Source organism: Electrophorus electricus, chromosome 3 (genome assembly GCF_041902795.1).
Source record: "Electrophorus electricus isolate QZ-2024a chromosome 3, ASM4190279v1, whole genome shotgun sequence".
Classification (NCBI taxonomy): Eukaryota; Metazoa; Chordata; class Actinopteri; order Gymnotiformes; family Gymnotidae; genus Electrophorus; species Electrophorus electricus.
The window spans coordinates 22,366,894-22,394,490 of record NC_137499.1 but is presented as its reverse complement, the minus strand read 5'-3'; the positions used below and the strand labels follow the sequence as shown (position 1 = coordinate 22,394,490).

General features: G+C 45.0%; 1 protein-coding gene across 5 annotated transcripts in view; it reads right to left on the bottom strand.

The window, feature by feature from the left end:
• rab11fip4b (RAB11 family interacting protein 4 (class II) b) overlaps window positions 1-23,533 on the bottom strand; it is a 39,328-nt gene extending 15,795 nt beyond the window's left edge. For 2 of the 5 annotated variants that reach the window (XM_027012350.3, XM_081710639.1), the window contains exons 1-3: window positions 7,990-8,397; window positions 678-874; window positions 322-507 (exon numbers count right to left, since the gene is read on the bottom strand). In XM_027012350.3, the coding sequence (XP_026868151.2) occupies window positions 322-507; window positions 678-874; window positions 7,990-7,998 (392 nt within the window). In that variant the 5' untranslated portion in view covers window positions 7,999-8,397. Of the gene's footprint in view, window positions 1-321; window positions 508-677; window positions 875-2,554; window positions 2,723-7,989; window positions 8,404-23,382 lie in introns of those variants that run through there. The other 3 variants (XM_081710638.1, XM_081710640.1, XM_081710637.1) reach the window with 3 other exon arrangements.
• Between the last annotated feature and the right edge of the window lie 4,064 nt (window positions 23,534-27,597).

Sequence of the window (27,597 nt, the reverse complement as noted above, 5' to 3'; positions counted from 1 at the left end):
TTCTTCCTGGTGGATGATGAACGCTGCTCACATACGACCTCAGTGTCTTACTTTCTGCCCGTGTTCCAGGGCCAAGGAATGACTACGGGACCCAGCTGCTGGTTTACAGGCACAAAGAATCTACAGCATCAGAGCGGACATAATGACTTGCTTAACGTGACTTAATGTCATATGCTGTTACGACATGGCGTGCGCGTGCACACAAACACGTTACCAAAAAGATGTACACGACATTCTAAACAAAAGCATACCCAAAGCCAAACGTGCAGGTATATACGTAGACACACGCACACGCATATAAATACGCATTCGCACACACACCTGGAAGACACAGAGGAACTGAGGTCTGAGAATGCATTGCCGTGCGCCTCATCGCCAGGGCTGCTGGGATTGTAGTCCTTGTCTTCCCCCTCTCCGTAGTCCTCGAACTGCTCTTCGTTCAGTGAGGCAGATGAGCGTGTCGAGAGGTCAGAGGTCACTGAAGGGTTGATGCTGCACTCTCCAGCCCTGGAAAGGGGACAATCGGGACGGTTGGGTTTTGGTTACTTGTCGGTTTTCAGCTGCGACAGTTTTCCAGGACCAGACGCTAAACCAACGCCACAGACATCACACACCATCAACAAGCTGTTTAAGCCTCTAGCCCCTCAGTAAAACTTAATTTAGCTATTATGACTAACTTGTCTCCTGGTAAGAGGAGGCGGAGTCCTTCCTCTTTTTCTCCTCCTCTTCCGCCATCGGACAGCTCGGAGCCTGCAGCACTCCCCACTGCGCTGTCCCGGTCTGACTCCCGAGCCTCCTCATCCTCGACCAGTGGGGTGCCCATCAGCTCCTGCCCAGACGCGGCCATGTCGCGCCCGACCGGCTCCTCCCCCGGCTGAAGCGGTGGTGGTGTGAGGCCCAGAGAAGAAAACAAGGAGGTAGGGGGATCAGCAGGATCTTTGTAAGAACGGCCCTGTATACAAGGAGTCTGAAACACTGAGGGTGGGGAACCCTTTACACGAGGCAGAGTGACCCACGGCATCACCGTTCACCAGTTCAGTAATCAGCATATTGGAAAGCTTCTTATTCTTCCCCTGTATAGTCCACTAAAACCACCATCCTCCCCTCTCCAGTGTGTGTGTGTGTGTGTGTGTGTGTGTGTGTGTGTGTGTCGGCACTTCTCTCCTCATATCCATATCTCAGAGGATTCAAAACTTCTCAGTTTTAGAAAACCGGTTCCGCGGCCAACTGTCATGACGAGCAACACTACACAGAGGCACTAACCCTGGTGTGCGAGTGCGAATTTAGAGCTGTCTGCCCACACATAGCTGAAGGGTAGAAGGCAAATGGAGGATGAGTGAGTAGAGCAAGGAGCAAGAGAGTGAGAGAAAGAGAGAGAGAGAGAGAGAGAGAGAGGAAGCGATGAAGGACAAGCTTGTATGCAACAAGACTATTCTCCACAAGCCTTGAAGCTTTCTAGTGGATGTGTGGAGACAGCCAGGCAGCCACGAGAACAGGGCCAGAACGTCACACTCTCACTTCCCAATACACACATCATTTAACAGTATCTACTCAGACACACTAATTACGCACACTGTATCCGTGAACGGAGTATTTCCTCATCTGCATTTCTGCCTATGCGCTGACCTCTCAGTCTATTTTTGCATGCTGCCATCTAAATCCCTGTAGTTAGCTCATAACATCAGGACCCAAGGCTATGCCATGTGCGTGATCTCTCTGATAACGCTGATATCTCTCTCCCTCCCCAACTTGCCCTGAATGGTCAAATAATCGCCGTCTCAACCGATCTGGTCCAGTTTAGGCTGCAGCACACGCAGTGCAGAAAACACCATCCTAAAATCACACCACAGTGAAATTTCACACGGCAACTATCAGACGGCGGCAAGCTGGCATTAAACCCCCACTGTTCCCGAAGCTCACAATACACGTTTAGAAATGATAGAGAGCAAATGTGATGTTTCCTGCATTGCATACATGCCTCGTGACAAGTCTGTATTTATTCAGATATCAGCTGTCTGCCCAAACATTTCTACACTCTGTTTTTTTGCTGCCATAATAAAAGATGAAAAAAGCCAAAGACAAGCAGGCTCTTTTGTACAAAAGGAGAGACTTACTGAGACGGTGCGCATGAACGCATGAAGATTACCTGCGTGTGTGTGCGTGCGCATGTGAGAGCGCTGCGTTAATTAAACGTTCTTATATTGTGGATAATTCTACTGAAACTAAGTGTTATTTTGCAAGTTACATAAGGCCAAAAATTGCCCCTTGAGGCACAACCCAAATACAATAAATAATATGTAGATCATGAATATCAAAATGCTTTTCTACTGTGGGTATTATACTCCGTGTTTCATTTTAGACATTTATGCAAACGTATCCACAGTCATTAAACTTATTTACAGTCATGAAATATAAAACAGGAACACAATGTCTGAGAGGAATAGTATCAGCACAAGCATTTCAAGTAGCTCACTGCGCTTCACCGCGTTTCACTTTGCTTCCTCCACCGGCAGCACTACTAGTGCTTACACACAGAAATAGCACACGTGCTTACCATGATCGCTTAGTAAAGGCGCAGTTGTGTCCTGGTACGGCTGGAACACTGTTCGTTTTAGAGAAATGCAAATCAGTGTCCGTAACCTTAATTCATCCAGTATCGGTTAGAACCATGGGCTTGATACAGCAGGTAGTACAGCTCCAAGCTGCTCTATTAGCTGTGGATCCTTGCCAAGAAAGTGCCAGGTGTGCTCAGGTGGGTGCGTCAAGAGAGTTAAAAGCAACGCAATACAGGCTGTATGTGGGACAACTCACACAGGCCAACATGCAGGTATTCAACACTCAGTCAGTCAGGTGACAGTAGGGACATGCTACACACACGTACGTACGTTCAACGATACAAAAGATTGTGCGCAGACCTGACTGGATCATGAAAAAAACCTGAGGCATGCCCAGAGTACACAAAAACATTCTTAGTTACACAAATGCCTGAAGAAACAGACACTGTATAACAATGGGTTAATATCATTTCAATTAAATGTGCAAACATAGAACTAGACTGAAGAATCTTGCATAATTATGAGGAACAAATCAGAATGTTATTGCCTGGATTAAAGATATGGTAAGATTTCTTATTTAGACGGATAAGGTTTCATAAGATTTGTAATAGGAAGCCCTCTTCTTTCATGCCCTAGTCACAGACTTGCCAACTTGCGGCTTTAAGACTATTTTAATTTGGAATGACTAAGGCAGTGGTTGTCAGCATTCCTCTTGGAGGTCTCCACAGATGTGAGAACCACTCATAACACAGCACACCTGAGCCAACTCACTACAGCCATCAGATGACCTTGAACAGGTCATTCAGCTGTTACGTTTGGGGCTGAGCTGAACTCTGCAGGAGAGGTAGCACTCCAAGAAGACAGCAAACATTTTGGTACAGCTGTAAGAAACTGTACCCAGGTCAGAGCAAAGCAGTGACCTTTCTGTGCACCCTGTAAAAACTAGATTTTCGACCCTCTGGAGATTCAAACCATCAATTTCCAAGTTAATACCTCACCAGTCAAAGTTAACATACAAGGTCACTCTTTTTATGGGTGCCAAATTCCTTTTTTAGACTCCTCATCTGCTCTTCAAATCTGCCCTTGAGCGCCGTCCTCATTTTGGCATTAATATGTTAATTATCATCAGGCCTTCTGTGCTGCCACAAAGCAAATAACAATTCACAGCCAAGAGGCCTTTTGTGCCGCGTTTGTGCCACAGCACTGAAACTCCTGTATGATGGAAACCTGCCTGTAATCAACAGCCCCAGAAGAGCTGGTGTGTTTCACAGAGCACCCTCGCTCTTTCCTGGTCTCTAAAGCACTAGCGTGAAGCTTCAACACCTCCTCTGAGCGTGCACACACACACACACACACACACAGCCCCCTCATGCCGTGAAGCCTATTAAAATGGACAACAATTTTAAAGTAGAGCTCTTGACTAAATTTTACCTTCAAGTGCAATGTCTCAAAAGTTTTGAATTTAAGCATGGAATGACCAATGCAAGCTTAATTAAGTGACGTTCAAAGCTTCACACAAGGGTCTTCAGACACTCCAAGCAAACCAATGAAATATGAGAGGTCAGTGATCACCACAACTAATCTTTGAAGGAAGACAGAAGTGGTGACCACATCTAAAGCTGGTCACACCATCAGTGACTTGGCCTAATGATACATCGTCCAGTCAGGAAAAGATGAAGCAAAACATGCACTCTGGACCTACATGTCAACAGAGCAGAATGAGACTGTGGCTCGTTGGCTTTAGGTAGAGGCTGCGATCAGGCTTTGCTCAAGTTTGTAGTATCCAGTTAGTGAAGGGGGGGGGGGGGGGGGGCACATGACTGTCCTGCTTTTTCTGTTTTACAGAAACAGCTACGTAGAGAACATACACAGAACCTCCACTGGCAGGGACTAGACTAATGCATCATTTGTTGACTGACTGACAGTCAGTCAGACAAACAGGGAGAGACAGAATAAGTGACTAAAGAAAAGACAATTAAAATGAAAGATGTGAGAGGGGAGGGAGAAAGTAACGAGGTGACGAAAGTGCGGATAGCCATTGTGACAGAGTTCGGCTACATGGGTGGGCCAGGAGCAAAACGCTTCATTTCAAATCCACTGCAAAAGTCTAATAAAACTCGGAAGAAGTTCAGATAAAGGTTTCCACTCTCACCACTATGTCTGGTAGGGTACAGCTCAAACAGTATCCGAATATTACATAACACAGGAGAATGGCCCTCTGGTCTCCACAGAAAATGCACACTGGTGAGATAACGATTCAGTTTTTGCTGTGCATGAGGTTCTCAGTGGGAGTGGAGCCCAAAAACGAAACCGCTCCACAAACACCATCAGGTGGTTACTGTGCATGACCGATGTGAGTACATTGCTCTGGAATGCCTAACGGTAATCTCAGATTCTTCAGGCCTTATGTAATGTGGCGGGACCTCATCCAGGTTGCGTAAGGGCGGGTGACTAGTACATAATGGCAATTAGATGGTGGTGCTCATGACTCAGAAATCTGTGTCTGGATCCCCCTCCACAATGCATCTTCAAAGAACTACTCTTATTCTGAGAATCATCTGCACGTTATTTCAGTGTGTAGGCCTTAATGCAGGCTCTCTGACATCAGGGATCATCTCTGGGAAAGCCAACGCCACCATCTGCTAGGCAACTCCGAACAGAATCCGACACCTTGCACCTGTTCTTTACTGGAAGGAATCACTGTATGGACAGCGAGTGCATTGTGATTCCACACTGATGCTGCTATACAGCTTAGGAGCAGGTGTTAGAGTGAGCATGTGAGGAGAGGTGTGGGAGACAGACAAGTACGAGTGTGCGTGTGCAAGAGAGAGCGAGCGAGCGCGCGCGCTAAAGACAGCGAGAGAAAGAGGAAGAGAGTGAAAGTGAGATGGAAAGTGAAAGACACCGTGTGTCCTCTCCCTCCCCAACTTTCTCTGCAACACCAGAGAAGAGGAGAATGGATCATGGTCACAGTTCTTCTGCAGTTCTCCCTCCTTCCATCTGCATCTTCCCCAAGCCTCCTACCCCAGCTCTCCTCTCTGAACCAGAAGGTTAGGGTACAGGTACAGGGTACCCACCAGAAAGGAGGGACTGATTTGGTCTATGCAGACCACACACACGCGCGCGCACACACACACACACTTTACCCCTTCATGCACACTAAACAACAATTTGTCCCAAAATAAATGCACTAAAATATATTTGCTTCCCCTTGTGGGCAAGTGCTCAAATTGTGTAGAAAGGGTAAATGAACCTGAGCTGAAGATCCAATGAGACCAAAACATTTGCTTTTAGTTCAACACCTTTGATTTTGATAGTGTGTGGTATTATTTGCCAGCATTTCTGCCTCTTTTTCAATATACTGTCAGTTTTGGCAAGTTGTTGGTGTGCAGGTTCTTTTGCACTTCCTATGTGAGGAGAATGCTCCATCACATACTAAAGCACATGGTCTACAGATTTAGTCAGTACAGCTTCAGCTTTTCCATTTTTTGTTTTCTAAAACTGCAACATCCTCTGCTGTTTGACTCCCGGCTACCCACTCTGAGGCCTGGGTGGTACTGCATGGCTAAATATGTATGTAAATATCAGGCTTCTATTTTGTTTCTCCCACTGCAAATCAGAATGATTCTCTCTGTGTGTAGGAGTGTGCAAGTGTCTCTTCAGCATAACCAGGTGAGCGAGAGAGAAAGAAAATTATGATACTGCTGCACAGGAGAGAGTCATCCTTCACCAGTACCACAGAACTTCAGATTTTGCAACCCCCCCCACCTTTAGGGTTAGCAACACTAAGCTGTCAAGTGCCAAGCCGTAGCTGACTGACTTCGCAAATGCCAGCTCCACTTCTTTCTGCGGTGCCTCCTGGGAGCAGGTAGCGAGCGATTACTTTTCTATGAATTCCTAACCACAAAGCTGCATTGTGCCACATGTAAAGTCCAGAGCCGTCGACGCACGCTGGCAGTAACTCGAACCCCTGCGTTTTAGTGAGCGAGGACCTTTGAGGGATACGCCACAGGCAGAAAGGAAAGCCCAAGGGTTTCTGAAAGTGTTTCTGAGGACACATTTAACAGACACAGTTTTCTGTACCTCCGCTGTCCTGCCACATACATATTTCAAAATGAGCTGGACAAGAGATTCTACACTAATATAGTAATCCACAAAAGTACATTTCGGATGTGTGAACGCGTATATGAGAGCGTGTTTTAAATACACTAAGAATTATAACAGAGCTGTTTGGAAGCTGTCTGAGATATATGTTGCGAGCACAGGGCAAGTGTGAAAACTGGGTTTATTAAAAGAAACCCGAACACAGCGGGATACGCTAGAAGAATAAAGAACCACCCATGGGGGGGGGGGGGGGGGGTGTCATTTAAAATTTTTGCTCCAGCTGCTCTTGTTATTTCATAGCAATTGTGGTATTATTTGCCCCTCGGTTCTCTTTGCTACACACCCACCCACAACCCCACAGCATACCAGTTTGTCCACTTGGGTATCAATTTACACTGACTTACAATGACATCCAATATACTGCTTACGTTCACAAAGACAGTGAGTATAGTCACTGTTCATTAGAAAACAGAAGTTGTCCAGATGACAGTGTGCATGTCTTTGCTGTGTGTGTGTGTGTGCGCGCACACACACACACACACACACACACACACACACGTGTGATAACTGAACCCCCTCCCCCATGGTCTTCCTTCCATCTGAACAGATTAACACGGACAGTGAGATAATGAGTGACACATCCAGAAAGTGACACACAGCACGATGATTCTCTGGATCTTCGCAGCAGTCTATAGCCTCAGGATCTTGAGGGTGTGGGGTGAGTACTACTATTCTAGAAATTCCCACAAGATCTTTGAGTCACTCTCTGAGGAAATGCAGACAAAGGACCACAGTGGGCTTTTGATGGTAAAGTAACGGTAATTAATATTGGTAGGACATTTAGTAACGAATGCGTGTTCACACGAGCATACAGACTACGAATAAAGTTAAAAAGTAATAACTCATGTTCCTGACCACACACACACACCCTACAAACATAGTCTTCCCATGGACCGTGGTTCAAAGTTTGGAAAAACACACTTCCCTTTGCAAACAGGCACAATGTAAACATTTCCCAGTCATCTGTGCCAAACCTGTCTCCAGTCACCACACAGATAGGAGTATGTGGATAAACAGGCTGACCCTGCATCACATCTTTAAAAACAAGCCTTCCCTAATTCTCCAATTAATCCCATTACCACTGGGCAGAGACGGAAAGAGCAAGCAAGAGAGAAGACGTGTGAACCAAATGATCATTTTACGATCTTGCTGTAGGAAACAGTTGCAAACACACATCCTCCCTCTCTCTCTCTCTCTCACTCACACACACACACACACACACACACACACACACAGAGCTCCAAGGCCTTAATAAGCGCAGGGTTCTTACCGTGTGCATCACAGATTTGGGATCCACATGATCCGTCCGTGTCCACGCCGCACAGGCCAGTATAGTGTGACTAAATGTACTCAACAACACAAGCCACTCAAACTAGACACCACAGCAGGCCAGAGTCTCTCTCTCACACACACACACAACAAGGAGTTCACCCAAACACTTCAGTCCAGTTAGTAACAGAGTGGACCTGTAGCCTTGTGTGCCAACAAAAAGAGCAGAAAAAAACGGGAAGGTAAAAGGGAAAAATCCTTCCTCTGAATATCCTGAAATCTGTATGACTCAGCAACACACACACACACACACTTACAACTCATGCACTACTCGGAGATTTGATTCAAACACATGCTCTTTCACACACACACACATTCACAAGAACTGCAGCTGCCAAGAGTTGCTAAACTCTGGCCCCTCCCTCTCTCTCTCTCTCTCTCTCTCTCTCTCTCTCTCTCACACACCCTCACGCTCTCTCTCACTCGCTCTCTATGGCTGCTGCCAGGCAACCGAGCCTCGGCAGGGTTGTCCCATGGGCGGAGCCATCACTGAGCTAAATTCTCTTGGACCAGTGGATTTGCATATTCATGCATACCCCATGTGCCGTGGCAAGGATGCTAGTTTAGGGAAATGAGAGAGGCTTGTATAGTACAGCCTACACTGAACCAAAGCTGCAAAATTTAGCCTGACTGCTAAAGGTGCAATACCACATGAAAAAAAAAAAAGGAAACTGAGCTACGCTTAGAAAGAAAGGAGGCAGACTAACTGCTAAAAACCTCTCAGAATGAAAAACATGTTCAATGGCCAATTTAATTCAGCAACTTATTTGGCTACCAATACAGTCCATGCCTAGACAAAACAATAATACACACACACACACACATTTTATATTAATATATTATATATTCATATATAAGAACAGAAGGAAATGAAGTGGCGTGACATGCCTGGAACAGAACAGAGGCCCAAACCATTTCATTTCCTTGCCAGCAATGTGTGTACAAAGGTAGTTCACTCACATGCCGTGGTTCTCCCCAAAAACGTCTCAGAAATAAGGAAATGCTAGGGAGAAAGATCAGTCTCACAAAAAACAAATATTGCAAAACAAAGTTGTTATACTGATTTGATATCTGATCTGAGATGAGTATAAGGCCTTTCTGGTGTAAATGAAAGAGGCCCAGAGGGCCTGCCATATTGTGCAGTGTCACAGTCACCAGATCAGAGCTTAAGAATTTAGCCAAGTAGCACCTGCTAACCAGTCTTCACATAACACAGTATGGAAGCTGCGTGGAGTCTTGCATTCTCTCTGTAATCAACTCAGAAAAGGCGCGGCACAGAGATCCTGGGCAACAGGTTTCAAACGTCTCGTTCAGCTTCAACCTTCAACCTTTGCATTCTACGTTCAGCTTCAACCTGTCCAAACAGGTGCACCGTCTCCCAGTGCCAGCCTCCCCCACCCCAGCATGTCCGAAGCAGACGGAAAAACATTGACCAACTGGTATGGGCGGACGTGTGAGGAGTTGGGAGTGAGCAATCAGCGAGAGACCCCTGAAACTGAGGCTAGGTTTAGGCCAGGAAAAGCAACATCTACGTCCCAGCCGTGTGCGCGTACTGTGAGGAGCCATAAGTGCTTAGAACACCCCCACACAGCCCTCATAAACCTCTGCCACGCCCCGACTGCTTTTTTTTACTCTTAATCCACCAGACGTGTTTCTCTGTCAGCTTTTTTCAGTTTTTAATCCGTGTTCAGAGAGACGCGTTCCATTCCATTCTCTTTCTGGGACTTCCAGCCTCACAGGAACAGGAACCAAAAGCTGCCGCTGGCAGCCTTCTCGGCTTGGTTCCATTTTGCTTTAGGAAAGCAAAAAGTCAGAGGCCTCTACAGATTGCACAGTTCCTTTCTCCTCTTATTCTGTCTTTTTCCTGGATCTGCCTAATTACTGGTCCAGGATAACTCTATTACTACAGATTACCCATATTATTCAGATTATCGGAAATCCAACAGAATTATTCATTTTTGGCACCCTGTTCTTTCTCCTGGTTTGCCAATTGGCATTGCAAAGCCTTATGGACACCGTCTTCATTCGACAGCCGTTTGGAATTTGTCTGCTTGTTGCCCACGGTGTTGGGAAGTAAACCCGAGTTACCCACAGCGCCTGTGTAGCATTTAGGTAGGTCAGGGTCAACTGGCACACGCCCTTCTCCGGTTTCCTTCACCATGCAACCTGGAGGCAACTGTCCCACTTGCTCCGCTCCGTCTTCCGTCTGCGTTTCGGTGAAGACGGCGGGGACAGGCTTCACACGCGCTGTGTCACCACCGCCCTCCACCTGTAGCATTTAGGCATGGAACGCGAAGGAAAACAACAAAACAAGGGCAATGAACATGTTTCCTGACCGACCCCCTCAAACCCCTCGCCCCCAAAAAAGCCCCGGTTGATTTTCACATCACGCAGCTGACTGAAGGGATTACAGAGTGACCAAAAAGAAAGCCAATTATCTGGAAAGGAATGTTCCCTCCTGAGTCCTCTCTGAGAGACTTTGGCTATGGGTCAAGCAATGACTGCAGGCTATTTTTTTAAATGGAATTTGGTGAGGTTATGCCTGCCCCTTGCCCCCACCTCTCATACAGGCAAATAGGGACTGTATTCAGACCATTCAGGGTTTAAAGACGGCCAGGCTGACCCGGACGTCACCGAAGGTTTAAAAATGTCAGCCTCTTTTTTTTTTTTTTTGCATGTTCGAAATACTAAACTTTATTGCTCAGGGCCCCTTCACTAACTGTGGAGTTAAAGTCAAAATCACATGGGCCAAAATGTTCACAATACAAGAGTACACCCTTTACCATGGCAACAGCATTCCAAACAGTTCTCATCTGTAAAGTCATACACAACATGAATAAATATTGTGAAATATATATAAAAAAGGATTATATATTCTATAAAATACATTGTAAATTGTATTGGGCTGTAAAGTTTTAGGTTCTGAAAACACCACTCTACTGTCCCTGATTTGGTCCCGAGTTCAAGAGCAAGAAAATGATGTTGCCCAAATTCTTAAATTGTGCCTTCAGCAAGGATTCTGTATTGAACACAGTATTTAAAATCCAAGACGAGACTTTGGGGAAAACCAGCCTTCCAAGCTCCAACATTTAGACTTCTCAAGTGCTTCATATTCACACACGCACTGGCAGAAGACCTAGCCCCCACTGAAAGAAGGGGACGCTATTCTCCCTGTCTGTCCCTCCACCAGGGCTCACTGTAAAACGAACGCGAGTGAACAGGCAGGTTAGAATGGTTGCTCCTCAGAGTGCCACTGCCATGTTTCTAAATGCCGCCGTCTGGTCTGGCCCACACCACGAGGAACATGGAGGAGGTTAAGCCCACCTGAGGCTGAGAGGGTGTGTGGAGGTGGAGGCAGGGAAGAGCCAGAGAACGGAGCCATGTGGAAAAACACAGGAACATAAAAAGAAGTATTTTGTGGAGGCTTTGTGTTGATCTGTGGCTGAAGAGTCCTGGATGAATACTAATGAGGGCAGGGCCTGAGTTACTGGAGAGAGAGAGCGCGAGAGAGAGAGAGAGAGAGAGAGAGAGAGAGAGAGAGAGAGATGGATAGGGAGGGAGACTATGGCATAGAGGGGTACCTTGGCCTGCACAGATGGTAAGTAGCACGCACACAGTGCTGCACAACTCATGCCCACAGTCATGTGCCTGCATACCACACACACACACCATGAAAACTACAAATTATTCACATCAAAATCACACATTCATGCAGCAGAAACAGTAAAACAGAAACAGACTGCTAATCAAATCAATTCCTGTCAATGAACAAACAAATTCAATTTCAAGTCTTTTTGAAATGGATATTTTAATCAAACTTAAATTGTTCAATGCATGCACGCACCCCCCCAACTAAAAAAACCCCTAAACAAACAAACAAAAACAGCTAAAAAGCAATTAAATGCTTTTCTTGGCCTGGACAAGATGGCCAAGTACCTGCTTTCTCCCTCCCTCCCCCCCACACACACTTGCTCTCTTCCACATTCTCTCTTCTCACTGTCTCCTTCTCACCCACCCTCACCTTCTTTCAACTTCCCCCTCACTCAGTCTCTCATTCGCTCTTCACTTCCACTCTTTCATTTGTAAATATAAATAAACATAGTTGCCTAACAACCTGTCAGTAGGGTGGGGTTGCATTCTCAAAACAGAATCAGACACCTGCCATTCAAAAAGCTCAGGAAACCTTTCAATTAATAATGGCTCTAACCGAAGCTGATTGGAGAAAGATCAAAGGAATTACTGTACATAACTGCCAGTGAGGATAGCATCTATTACTTAATTTAAATACTTTTTTCCTTGAAGATAGAACAGTGTACCATCTGGAAGCCGATACGATAGCCAAATGCTCCCGTTTCCAAGGTGAGGGAAAACAACGTCGTGTGTGGAGCCATGAGCCGCTTACCAACAGCGATTAAAAAAAGAGAAAGAACAAGAAAGAAAGAAAGAAAAAAAAAAGTCAAAAGGTTGAGCACAGTTGGTGGCACGTAAAAGTGTCGCAGAGAAAGAACGAGGTCAATGGGACAGGGCAGACAGGACGAGAGAAAGAACCAGACGTCTGCTATGCCTTCTGTGCTCACACTCTGCCAGGGAACGCCATTCCTCAGGGCTCCTAGATGGCCGATCGCCCCGATCGCCTCCATCTCTTCTGACCCGCCTCGGTGTGTCAGCATAGACCCAGCCCCAGCCCATGGAGGAGAGCAACGCCATCCTGAAACTGCTTTTCCGGCGTCCTCTCCTACGTCAAGCCTGCCAACCTCATGACCTCTGCCCTCTGCTCTTCCATGACCACCGTGTTTATTATGCAGCTCTTGCTTTGGTGCGCTTGTTCCTTCCGTCTTTATATACTATACGGCCATTCCTTACATGGATATTCTTCATACAGAGCGTACTGTCTAAATACACTGCTTTTTGTCTATATAGGACTGCTTGCCTAGCTGTTTCTAGCAAGTGAGAGGTGTGTTGACAAACACATATTTGAGGCCTAAACTGACCAGTGCACGATGCAGGTGGGGGAAAGTGAGCAGGACACACGGTTGGAACGAAGGCCCCAGCGCAGCCGTCTCGCTGCAGGCGGGGGGTGGGGAAGCATCGATTAGTGAAACCTGGGACTTTGCTGCTAGTGTGATTGGCCGGTCTCTGGCTGAGCACACGGGGATGAGGCCACAGCGTGACCCAGAGACATTGGGGACGTTTACAGCGTGCAGGCTGCAGCTGGATTTATGCGCCTTCCTCTGGGCTTAATAAAAAGTGCAAATGCCTGAAACATCCATCTTATTATTCGGGCGACACATTTTTAAGACAGCACTGCGTGTCGGGAGGATAATCAGTCACAAGTGTGGAACATTCTCAGACTTCACAAGTGCAGAGTTTATTGTATGGTCCAGGCATTCGGGCACAGCAGCACAGTGGTGGCCATGGCTACGTAAACAAGCAGGGATCTCCTCTGTGAGCTTAAAAAAAAAAAAAAAGGTACCCTTTAGTTCTACTTTAAAAAATAACAGTGCGGTGATCCATCTTAAAACCGTGCCAGCTCGGATAACAAGGTCACCAGTTGTTCACCCTAAAGATTTAAAGCGCCTTAAGAAGTCAGTGTGCAAATGTTCAGACTGGACTGATGACAGGGGCAGCTCATAAGGAACCAATGCTCCCTCTGAAAGCACTGGGTCGTGAACTGCTGCAATGGGGTGAACAGTTTTTCACACTGCAGTAAGAGCAGCTTCAGGGCAAACACGCCCTCTAAAACGTACGTTTATCATGGCCGTCGAGAGCTGCTTCACCCGCAGCCCTAATTGGGTATTTGAAGAATGAGGGAACTTGCTGTTCTGCTCCAACAAGGTGACTGGAATCCTGAGGGGGTAAGACTGAGCTGATCAAACTGACCAATCAGTGACAAGGAATTAAAGGTTTGATGGTTGATCGCTTACCCAATTAGGTGCCGAGGACACAGGCAGGAAGTCAATAGAGGGTAGCCAGGGAGTGAGCGATGCTTGGGAAGCCTGAGTGATGGATGAATTGTGTTTGTACATGTGTGTGGGTATGTTTGTCTTTTCTTAAAAAAGAAAAAGAAAAAAAAAGAAACCGATGACAATTTTCCAAAACTGAAATGCATTTTCCTCACTGACTAATTTAAATGCTCAGTTGGCCTCTTTCATGGCTGTCAAAGTGACTCATGTTGGGTCCACCACAAGCCCAAAAGGGCAGGTGTGTGTGTTCCTCTCATGGACACTTCATTGTGTCTTGGGAAATTTTTCCTTTTGCCTCTCTGGCCTCTGGTTGGGCGGAGAGTGGGGCCACAATTCCTGTGTAAAGTTCCACACACACACAGACACACACACACACACACTCCAAATAAATAAATGAAAATTTAAAAAGCACCTGTATTTTTTGCCACTGTGTGTGTTGAATGCGTTACTGGTTAGCACAATGGCTTCACACACCTCCCCCCTCTATACAAACACACCCAGTGGAAGTAAATAATTCAAGGTCATTTACAGAAAATTAACAAAGTGGAAGTTAGTTAACAATGGCAAAAACACACTTAATTCCTCAACTTTATCTGTCATCATAGCCTACTGTGTTGTCCGCCTCAGACCATACCACGTGCGACTGCCCTGTACAAAGCAGTACAGTGGTATTTAGCGAGGATATCGACTGCACTCAGTCTAATTAGTAGTAGGCTCCGTTTCTGTATTAGTTTTCTGTCTAGTGTCAGTATCCTTTCATGGTTATTCTGAACAAATACTGTCCATGCGTTTTAAACAGAATGTTACATAATGATCCAATTCAGAACAAAATTTCTCGTTTTTCGCTCCATATCCCTTAACCTGATGAAAACTCACCAATAGCTCAGCTCCACCAGAATTACCCTGCCTACAAGAATCGACACAAACACACATACAAAATGACATCCCACTCTCTACTGACACACTATAGACAAAACTATGCACTATACACAGGAGACACATGGCAAGAAGTGCAATCAACAATCAATGATTCCTTCAATAAGCTCTTTAATCAATAGTCCAATACATCTGCTGTTAACGCCTGTTTAAATTAGTAGTGTAAAGCTTTTTTCTGGATTTGCCAGTACTCAGAGAAGAGAGGAGGGGAGAGAGGACAAAATTGTTGAACGTTAAAATATTCCACCTTTTCCTCTGCTCTTTGTCTTTAGGGTCCAAGAGGTTCTACCACTTGACACACACTTAGGGCTCATCAGAATTAGATTCACACACAGTCAATCCTGCAAAGACACTTAATTAGCCGACATCTGGAGCATCCTGTAGTGTCTTAAGAGTAGCCCCAGATTAATGTGGAAGCAACACCAACTACTGCAGCAGCACAGCATGTAAAAAGTAGACTTTTCTACTTTAGTTTCTCTCAGGACCTCTGCTCTACTTTAGCAAGCGTAAGACTGAAGTAACTGCCTGAGCGCAGCTCCTGTGAAGGGTGCCAAACCCAAACTGCAAAGTCCTGCAAGTACTGCCAGAACAACTTTAACAGGTTCACAGTCCCTACACACGCTCGCGCACACACACACGCTGACTATCCCAGTGCAATCAATTACTGTAGAGTTCAATATGACAGTGTGTGTGTGTGTGTGTGTGTGTGTGTGCGCGCACGCGCGAGCGCAGTAGGCCAGAACTGAATGCATACAACAGCATCCCACTAACTCTGCAATGAACAAATGAGCAAACCCAGATCTAATTAGAGGGGGGGGTGTAAGAGGGCGAGAACGAGAGCGAGAGCGCAAGAGAGGGAGGGAGTGAGCAGGCAAGCACAAATGAGAACTGAATATAAGCAAAGGGTTAACAAAACATGTGCAACAAAGTAGAAAGTGCAGCCTGATCAGAGGGAGAAAGGAGCTCAAAAAAGAGCAAATAGCAGATGAAGCCCAGTGTTAAACCACAGTAAGCACCTGCTGTAAGCACGTCCACGTGGCCTGCTGGGAGTCACACACGGACACACTCAAACACACACCACCTATATAACCATATTTTGACAGGATTAAATTTACATGGAGTCCTGGAGTAATTCCTCATTTCCATCTAGATCGACCACGTCAACGTTTTTCTCCTTCCATTTCCTGAGAAAATTACCTGCCGTTTCTCACCCAATTCGGCGCTTGTCTGATGTTTTTAATCCCGTCAGGATGCAAATCTCCATGATTTTCCCAGACAGATGTCGCCTCGCATCGAGAGTCACAAGAGAGTTTTGATTGCTGCTAGTAGCCATATTTAGTCTTCTAGAGTTTGTAGAAAATACAACACACTAGAAACTTGTTCATCTTGCAGTAATTTTAATGTGGCCCAGACACATCAGTTTCATCACTGAGGAGATATGCAAAACATTGTTTGTTTTCATTATAACATTCTCGTGATAAACCCTATTCAGATTGGATTAGTTTATGTCTTACCTCTTACACCACACACACACACACACACACACACACACACACACACACACACACACACACCCCACCTACAGTATAACATTCTCACACACACCTGCACCTCAGACTCCTTCTTCTCAGGCACTTCCAAGCCTGTTCCGCACCACATACGGGTCAGAGCAAAAACCTCAAACTGCTCAGTTGTTCGAGTGGAGCTAAAAGAGCAGAGAGTGTCTACGCAAACAACTGGCACACGGCTTCGGGTATGATCGATAAGCACTACTGCCCAGATCTGGAGTTCCTAACTGCAAGACTGTTCTTACTCCTGAAGGACTTCGGGAGAATAAATCATCACAGCAGTATGCATTGCCCCACAAGCTAATGCTAAGCTAGCATGATGGCATTAACAACCAGCTGATTGAGCACCTGTATGGCAAGATTGCTCTAGCAAGGGATTTCAATCACACAGATTTCAGATCAGTCGTGCCCAAATTTCTTGAGAGAAAAAAAAACCAAACAAACAAAAAAAAAACCCACACACATCCTGGACCATGTGTAAACAAACATCTCAGAAACATTCAAAGCTACTCTGCACACTTAGGACAATCAGATCATATCTGCATAACTGACCCCAACTTCTAGGCCATGGACCTGCAGAACAAAACCAGCCATCAGGACAGTACAGGTGTGGTCTGAGGAAGCCACCTCAATGCTACAAGACCGCTTTGAAAGTACAGACTAGCATGTGTTTCTAGAGGGTAAAGATCTGGAGGAATATGCTGGTTCAGTCCTAGGTTACAGCACGCATTTTCTGTGCAGAGGTTTATTACATATGACAATAAAGGCATTTCCTAACCAAAAGCCATTTATAAAGAGCAAGGAGAGGACCCTTGATCACCGGCATTCAGACCAAGCGACAAACAAGCCTACAGCGAAGCACGAGGTGAATTCTCGAGAGGGAATATGGATGCAAGGTGCAGATAAAAGCAGTGCATTGAGGATCACGTCAAAAATAACAACAACCCACTTTGCTTGTGGAATGGCATCAAGGCACCTTCTAAATACACCACCACCAGTATGCTGCCCGGTGATGACGCTACACTGGCTGATGTTCAGAAGATGGGACCTGCCTCACTCCTCAACAGCCCCACCAGGTGAAGACAACCCATAGGAACATGAACGCCAGCATAGCGGCAGGCACAGATGGAGTGCCCGGCTGGGTAATGACAGCATGTCCTGACCATCTTACAGAGGTGTTTCCTAACATATTCAACAAGCTGCACTTTCAACAGGTCTTCAATTCTCCACCATCATCCCAATGCCCAAGAACTCAGCTGTGAACTGCCTAGAGTCATTTGTATTTTTCACACATCAGAACCATCATCCCACCTGACTTGGATAATCACCAGATTGCCTGTTGGCCAAACTGCTCCATAGAGGATGCAGTCACCCTGACACACTTAGAAGAACCAGACAGTGAGAATGCTATTTGTGGACTTCAGATCCACAAATATTCCCCATGAACTGTTTAGAAAACAGGAGAATCTGGGGCCTTGGTTCTTCTATGTGCTCACGGGTTATAGTCTTCCTAATGGGCCAACCACAGCAGGTCAAATTGGGAAGTCACGCCCCCACCACCCTCTTCTACAACACAGGAGTCCCACAGAGCTGCATGCTGGGTCCTCTGTTTTTCACACTCTTCATACATGACTGCACCCTCATTCACACCTCCAGATCCAAGCTGAGTGGTCCAAGAACAACCACCCGGTCCTTAGCACCTCTGAGACAAAGGAGACCGTCACCAACTTCAGGAGAACAAAAGAGGTGGACCAGCTCCCCCTCTACATAAACAGAGAAGCGGTGGAAAGCGTAAACGGTCTTTGGAGTCTGTGTTGAAACAACTGACATGGACTTTCAACACCTCACACCTGGTCAAAAAATCCAAACAAAGACCGTTCATCCTCAGGAAGCTGAAACAGGACCAGCTCCCACACAAAGTGTTGGCGAATTTCTAAAGGAGCACCAGCATCCAAATCAACTGCGCCACAGTGTGGTATGCTAGCTGCATGGCCATTGAGCAAAAGCACCACACAGTGAAGACAGTATAGTACATTGTTGGAACACCACCACCTAATATTTATTCATCTAATATTTAATAACATAAAACGCTCATGATGAATGAACTCACCAATTGTAGATTTAACGTACTCTGTCTAACAGAAACTTTGATCAGGCCAAATAAGCACATAGCTTTAAATGATATGAGGCCTTCTGGCCAGTGTGTACACCGCCATTATCTAACTGGGCGTGGAGGCGGCATTGTAGTTATTTATAATGAAACATTAGGCGTAAACCAGAAAGCTGGTTATGATTTCAAATCCTTTGAAATTCATTTTACTAACAAACAATGCAGCCACTGAAAGGAAGACCACTCAGCCTTTTTCATTAATTGGTATCTATAGGCACACAGGACCCCATTTAAAATGCATTAATGAGTTGACAGATTTCCTGTGTAATCTGGTAGAAATTGCCATTATTGCTGGGAATTTCAACATTCACTTTGGTACTGCCCAAGACCCTCTGAGATCAACTTTTAGTTCTTGATTAGATCTATTGGTTTCTCTCACACACACTCTGGTGAACATACTGACGTATTGGCATAGACATGTACACACCCTCGTACCTGGACATGCCTAATAATCTATTCTCTCTTTCTGCTGAGGTTCACCTGTCATGTTTTTACTGAGACTTAACCCTTCTCAGCCACCATGCCCCTCCACTTCTCCATTGCCCTAGACAGACATTCCTGTGCACATGTACACTCATCGAACACAGACTAGGACTTCTAGGAAACTGAAATGGACATTAATTGCTTTTTTTCCTCTCACTACTTATTCTGCCCCTTATTGTTTATATTGTTATTATTGGTTATATTATTATTGTGGTGTCCATTGTCGCAATTTTGGGAGATTTTCCTTGCCACCGTCACCCTTGGCTTGCTCACTGGGGGCTTGGACATGTGTAAAGCTGCTCTGTGACTGGTTGTGGTAAAAACCGCCATGTAAATAAATTTGGCATTTTGGGAAATGGGGCCCAGGCCAATAAGCTTGAGCACCAGCTGACTGAAGAACAGGTTCTTTCCCAAAGCTGTGGCCTGCACAAACACCCCTCTTAGCCCAGCCAGAGCCGATTGCAAGGCCTGTGAGCGCACACACCCACCTTTGCCCTTACAGACTGTTACCACAGATATCACTCAAACACATCTACCCATTTCTTAACACCTAACCGCCATGTATACATGTAAATGCACTTATGCACACTTTGCTGGATAACACGATTGTAATGGTTTGCAACTTGCATGCTGAACTTTTGACAGTGCTGCTTATTACCGCTGCTTCTCCCTCCTCTTTGCTGACTATGATCTCTGTAGGAGAGACGGCATGCAAAATCTCAGAACGAAGATAAAACTTCTATTCTGTAGTATTGATCGGTGGTGATGCAGGCAGCGGGTAACCCTTTTAATGCAATGTGCATCGCTGCTATACAGGTGAGATCTCCAAAAGCAGAACTGCACATATGCACTGCGTATCTTCACATTTGACAACTTTAGCTGTAAACCACAAATGCAAAATGTGCACCTTCAACTGCTGGATGTCTTTAAAGAATATCAATAAAGAGACACGTAAAAATGTCTCATAGGTTTTCTAAAACAAAACGCAGCGAGTCTTTCGGTGAACCAGAGTTCATGCTGTACATGCGGGAGCATTTATACAACCCACAGACATCAGGAATTGAAAAATGAACCATGCATGAGTGCACCACCCAAGGAAGAGCAACCCAGAACTCGCAAAAACACTCCAAAACGATGGGAAGTGAGACACCACGCCAATTCCACTTTGTCCTTCATTTTTCCCCTTTCTCTCCATCTCGGTTTTAAACTAAAGCGGCTAAAACTGTGAAAGTCATCGAGAGAGAGCAAGAGCAAATGAGCGTGAAGTGGTTGTGTTTTAATGTCCAGATGCTCCTAGCAGGTATGACCTCTGCACGCCCTCCACACAGTCAGGGGAAAGTGACTGCATGATAAACACACCCCCACCCACCCACCGAGACAGCAAAGGACAATTTTGCAGTCCTATAGCTATTGATTTCCAAACAAATATAACAAAACCCAAACATGCATCGCACACCGTGTCATGAGGTCAGTACAAAAGGTTTGGTCATGAAACTTGCAGAAGCATACTGCATAAACTCAGTCTTCTAATGCAACCTCTCACTTCCACATAAATATCTGGGAGGTCACCATGTTTCCTCTAACACAGGCATTAATGTCAAAATGTCTCATTCTACACACATACACACAAAACTTCCTTTTTAGCTGCATTACAGACAGATCAAAAGATATCACAACATAACCACACTTCTCTTTTTACACACTTCTCTGTTGGAAGGGCAGAGCTAACAAAAGAGAAAAAGGTGAAATTCCTAGTAATCAAAGCCAAAATGCTAATTTTCTAATGCACAGTTCTACATTCGAACACAAATCAATACCAGTCCTACAGTGAGTCATGATGAGATTACATAAATGAACCAATCAGATTCAGGATGGCTGGAATCAAGACTAGAGCTTAACTGTGTGTATCTAGACTGCAGTCTGCTACCCTTTCGTCTGGGTTGAAAGTGGCACACTGCACAGGAATGGCACTAAGGCTGTTAGTGAGAAGCAGCATGTTGCCAAGCTCCCGTCACTCCCAATTCTTCGCAATCTCTCAGCGAGCTTCCACATGGTCAACAAGCTTTTGTGACATGGAGGGGATCCACTTCTGCTTCTTACAGAATCTCCACCGGCATCCCACACAGCTCAGTGTTTGGTCCTCTCCTGTTCTCCCTCTATACATGCTTTCTTACGGATGGCCTGTCATACCCATATGGTTTCTCATACCACTGCTATGCTGATAATACTCAACTGTTCTTCTCCTTTCCACTCTCCAGCACTCTCAGATTTCTGCTCATATTTTGGCATGCTTAGCTGACTTCTTTTCACAGCTCATCACTTGAAAGTTAATCCCAACAAGACTGAGCTGCTATGTTGTATATTTCTGGAGATGTCTTTCGAAGTCAAGAACTTGGGATCACAATAGAGAATTCGAATTAGTCTAACTGACGAGGCATGCAACCTCGGGACAGCTTACTCCAGAGCATACAGAGAGACTCCACCCAGCCTGCTACAGACTGTATAGAGAAAGACTCCACCCAGCATGCTACAGACTATACAAAGAGAGCCCTTAGCTTGCTACAGGCTGCACACAGACTCCAGCCAGCCTGCTATAGAGGCTATGGGGAGAAAGCTGTCAGAGTCTTCATCATCAGTATTATTAACAGTACCTAGCTGTGATAACTTTCACATTAAGAAACAATGAGTAAAGAATGAAAGCAATGAATGTCACGGGTACACAAGCAGACAGACAGGTACACACACACACACACACAGTTCCAGCCTGAACATGATACATGCTTACAAAGGAAAATCCTCTTCCTTTGTTGTTTAAACACAAACATGACTTGTATAAGGAGCTCTGTAAGTGTACCTGAATTAGAGGAAGTCACTAAGGAAACGAATCACTCATTAAGTTCCATTTCAGAGCCAAAAGCCCAGCAACTAACAGAGCATCACACACACACACACAGACAGACAGACAGACAGACACACACACACACCAGATCAAACTACAGTGTCTGCCCCACTCAGATTTCAGTCATCTAATTACAGTCTTCATTCAGCCAGGTCCACCACAAAGGCACACATCACAAAGAAGTGAAGGATTCCTGCGGTTTGACCGCATTCAAATGCAACCACTGCACACGCACAGCCAAGGGGCCATTGCCCAAAAATGATGATAACCTGTCACTTGAATACAGGGAGTTCGGGAGGCGATCGCCTTCCTATTAGATTATTGGGGCTGGAAAGGACTAAAGAAAAAAAAAGAAAAAAAAAAGATAAAAGTCTGACTGTGGCAGGTGTGTGGGACACTGAAGCTTTTTAGGAGAGTGTAACCAAAATGCTGTTCTCAAATTCACCTTGTAGAAATACTTCCAGAATTAAGCCCCACTCCACACACCCGCACAAAACCTACCCAAATGCCGTTTACATTTACAGAACTTGTCAGACTTATATATTTATTAGTATGACAGTAGGCGTTTTCTGCGGGGGTCGAACTCATGGTTATGTGCACGCCAGGTGAGCTACGGTGGTCCTCCATAGACCCCTGATGTCGTCCCACCTTTTCCTCCCGAGCGCCAGCACCTGCTCGTCGGGCATCGACCTCAGCGCCACCGGGGTCCTGACGCAGAGGAGCAATACAGTGCGATTTATTCCCACAGCAGCTTAAAAAAAACGCGAATGTACTGATCCCACCAAGACCAAATCCTTAACAGACCCCAAACACACACACACACACACACACACACACACACACACACACACACACAGATAAACATGCGTAATTACGCACGCGTGCCCACACGTTCATACAGCCAGATAACGTAACGCCGTTTCCGTTCGACCACGGTTCAGGACATCCAAACACAATCAGAGCACACATCTACGCAAGTGTAGAAATCACATTCTCCCCCCTTTTCATTCAAACTTCTCGAGTGACACTGTGTGAATTCTTAAGAGTAAGTGTATTTCAACGGTGTGCTCTGTCACCAAATAAAACACGGGAATAAAATATGGATTTCCGTTTCAGCAAGGCATTACTCTGAACTTCCCAGGAACACTCATCAGTTCCTCCATCGCCACGTAGGCTGTTTGGTCCACTTATTCCAATGGAGTGTGGCCCTCCTGGTCCTTTTCTCATCTACTTTAAGGATGCATAGTTGCATAATGATCCGTTTTTAAACGCACGCAGCAACGACCGCGTGAACAGCCGCCCCAGCAAAACATACCGAAAATTACGCTTCCGTAGTATTCCTCTGTCCCGCGAGGACCTCGCGAGCATTCGCGTTTCCGAAAGCCGTACGCCTCGAGCAGGGTTCAGCTAGCCAGCGTGTGTAGGTCACCTTACTGCGGGAAGGCACCTGCTTGTGCATCAGGTTTCAAGCTCCGTAAATGTTTTAACAGATCGCGCTCTGCTTGGAGCACAGTCCTGCGTGTGAAGGGGTGGCGAAATGACCCGCAGTGGCACTGCCAAGTTTGGAAGGAACCTTGGCAACGTTTTCTGCCAAAAGTTACCTTAATAAAGTTAACTGAAGTGCTGCATTCGTTGATGTCTCATCAGTACTTGCGTTAAATAAACCCCCGGTAGGTTTGTATTATCCCTCGAGTTCTACGGAATGGCTATGATAACCTGCCAATTCAGACATTGGCAACCATTCAATATATGATGGGCCTATTCAGAGACCCCCAACCTTATAAATCTTCGCCCCCTAGTGGTGCATTGAAACACTGCAATAAACTGAAAGTGCGAACTCATCCAATAGCACTACTAGAAAAAGGTCAACACTGTCCTGCCTCTGATTAAACACGTTCGCCACTATTTCTCATCTGTCTTTCATCGGCATAGAATATTCTATCTTACCTCAAGCCAATATCGCAAATTCTGTCGCAATTTGACGTAGGATTAGCTGTTTGGAGTGGAAAGCTGAATACAAATGAATTGATCGTTCGGCAAATAAAGCCTGTTAAGAACAGCCCATCGTCAAATGTACTTATGGGTAACGGCTCCTAACATCTCCGACACAGATGTGTTAAAAGCAGGCACACCTTGCTGTTTCTTGCTTTACATGGACGGTGTTGAAATTGAGAGGAGGAGGAGGAGGAGGAGGAGGAGGAGGGGGACGCGGGAACGATTTCGCTTTAAAAAAGCGAAACTTTAAAAAAGTTTGTGTTTCTTGACATTACACTAGTTGTGCTCCGTTTGATGGTAAAATTTGGTAACTCTTCCGGTAATTCATTAGCATGGATTGGGTAGGGTTTATTTCGCCACCCGCTGGGCAGGAATGTGTACTGACGCGTAGATGCAACGTGTCGTCTCCGTAAGAAACATTTCACTTGTGCAGACCTAAACGACAAATACTTTACATGCGGAGATGTGGGTTTTTAAGGTGGTTTCAAGGTGGTTCCACTATAGTGACGTATTTCTTGTTAAGACAGCTGTCTACCTTGCTTTACCTGATCTGAAATCCACCGTAATCTGTATATCATTATAATGAATATCACTATCTGAGATGTTTTATCCATCTTACAGTTAATATTTATAGATATATGCATTTTTTTTATTACTGCATTTTCAGTGTATGTGCTGACATCAAGATGCATAGCATTTGATTTGCATACATAAGATTGTTTTATTATAATTAGCAGGGACAGCCAACCTGCACCCTCCACCCTTTGTTGAGCTCAATATGCTGTGCATTAACAATTGTACACCTAGCTAGAAAACACATGATCTATCTGTTTGATGTACATGAATACCTTACGCATGTAAGAGGAAATATTACCTGTATGTGTATATTACCTGGCATGTTAATCCAGCCCTGATATGGCATTAGTCAGCTGATATTTATGTAATACTACAATGTTTGATGTTTAGAATAAGATATCTAATGATGCACACCCTGTTGTCAGTAGATAATTGGGTAGATAGACAGGTCAGCATTGGAAATTTCCATAATAAGCCAAAAACAATGAGAGGCGTCAGGCAGCACACAAAACAAGAAAACACCGTCAAGACTTTACAAAGACAAAACAGAACATAAAGCTACACACACTAATGAGGGACTACCAAAACACAGGTGTACATCATCAGGTATAGAACATTAGGGGCAGAGAACACAAAGCGCTAGACAGGGTGGAGACAAGAATAAAATTAAAACAAAAACAGACTCACCATAGGAACTTGGGCACCAAGGCCCTGTTTCAGAAAGCAGGTTTAACAAACTGAGTTGAAACCTGAACTCTGGGTTGAATAACTCTGCGCTGTCGAGCTTTGAGTTTGACAAACCAAGTTTTTGATTTCAGAACAGATGATAACAATTAGTTCAATCAACACTGAATCTAAATGATGCAAATGTATTAAATTGGAAAAGAAGGAAAGGTTTTATCTCGAGTGTTTCACTTATATTGTTGGATATATATCTGTTAACCCTCATGGTGTTATACATAGGTGTAACCCAACAAGCAAAAATTGTACACGGCAGCAATTGAAGATGTAATTTTAAACATATAGTTCAAACAGGTATGGTTTAACTTAGTTACAAGCAAATGTGATGATGTTTAGCCAACCCTACAAGGTTAAACAGCTTTCAATGACTACATTCAACATGTGATGTATTTAAGTAGTTAGTGAAAAAATCTGAAGCTAAATAAGAGAAGAAACTACAGCTAATGGAAGAAAGCTTACCAGTGAGCAGGTTAGCTTCTTGGAGTATGCTGCCATAGGTATTGTTTCAGAGCTGAGCTCACTTTATGAAGCCAAAACCCCCAAATTTCCTTCAACTAAACCTGTTTTCTGAAACAGGTCTAAGAGGGAACCACGACAGCATGCAGTTAAATAACCACTGCATTAGACACATGCACACCTCCTCTGTTTAGCATGGTCAGCACTTGTTCTGTCCTTCCTGGAGTATTTATATAGTAATCGAAATTGTGTGTTGTCTCAGTTGATACAGCCAGTTTGAACTGTAATGTCCATAATATGAGAACATAATGTTGAACATGCAGTGGTTTGTTTGAGCTGAGTTAGTCCCAGATTAAATGTGTATAAGTTGTAAAACAGCGTGACGCTTTTTAGGCTATTTATACATTTGTTAAATATTCACCGCATTGCTATGCAACTTACAACGCTAGCTACACTTCCAATACATTTGAAGCTGTGGTGTGTGGAAAAGCACCACTATGGGGCGCTCTAAGCTAAGCAGACGGGAATGCTTGGCTGGTTTATTGCTGAGATAAGAGAGTGCATAGAGTGGTACACTGTGTTACATGACTTCGGTCGTGTTAGTTTAATCGCCAGACGATGTTCTTCCGGAGACGCAACATACAGCAATGGGGATGCTGCAGAACGTTATTTTCTGCAGACTTTTCTTTCTTTTGTGTTGTATGCTAGCCATGGGGCCACAGTTATCTGAGGCAAGGAAGAGTGCACGTGTCTTCGATGCTTCTGATGAAGATATCAGCTTGTTGAAAAGTTAAAGTGGACAGCAACTGCTCTTAGAAGTGCAATTTGTGCTGCTTTAAAGCTGATGTAGCATTTGGTGCCTGTGTTCCGAGTCAGGACGGTGATATAAATATGAGGTACAAAACCGCCTAGTATTTTTGGAGGGCCTTTGGTTTAATTTTTTAACATACCTGGGCCTCATCCAGACAAAAAGGAGGCTATGAGAATTATAGTGGTGGCCAGGTATGGGTTCTCAAGTGGAGTCCTCCATCAAAGCATAGATGTTTCATGACAACACCCAACTCCCATACTCACAGTACCAGTACACTACCAATATGGGGAAAAGTGACAAACGACATCATGAGGCCATTTGAAAAAGAACTTTTGGACTGTCTGTTTGTGACCATACTGGTAAACCATTATAAAAATGGCCTGAGATTTCTTTCGTAGCATAAGCTATAACACATTACACACATTGTGATCCAGTTTCTGGCTGCAAGACAGTAATGGACCACATAAAGAGATTGTACACAGAATTTAATCTGCCTACTCTCTCCATCCAAATGAGGTAAAATATCACATACTGAATGCACACAGGATTGCTCTCAGACTGCTTCACTGGAGCAGAAAGAGCAGACATATCGCAGTGGGGGTGTATTGAGTATCATGCAAATCTCAGTCAACAAGCCGGTGCTTGCCAGCTGACCTGCTGCATGTCAGCCTCTTGCACACTGAGCTCCATGTTTCGGATCTTAAGCTTCCAACTACCAGCAGGACACTACCACCATCAGAGGTCTGTCCCAGAAAAGTAAGAGTAGTGTTAAAAGGTGCCAGGTAGTAAAAGGTGCCTGGGTGAATAAACCTGGCCTTTTCCCTAAAATTTTATTCAGACAGGATTGGCTTTCTGGGCATATATCAGGGAAGCGGCGATCATGCACACTACTGGCCACCAGAGGTCCCCATCCCCGGAATAGTAGAGGTCGCTGTGCGTACTTATTACCTG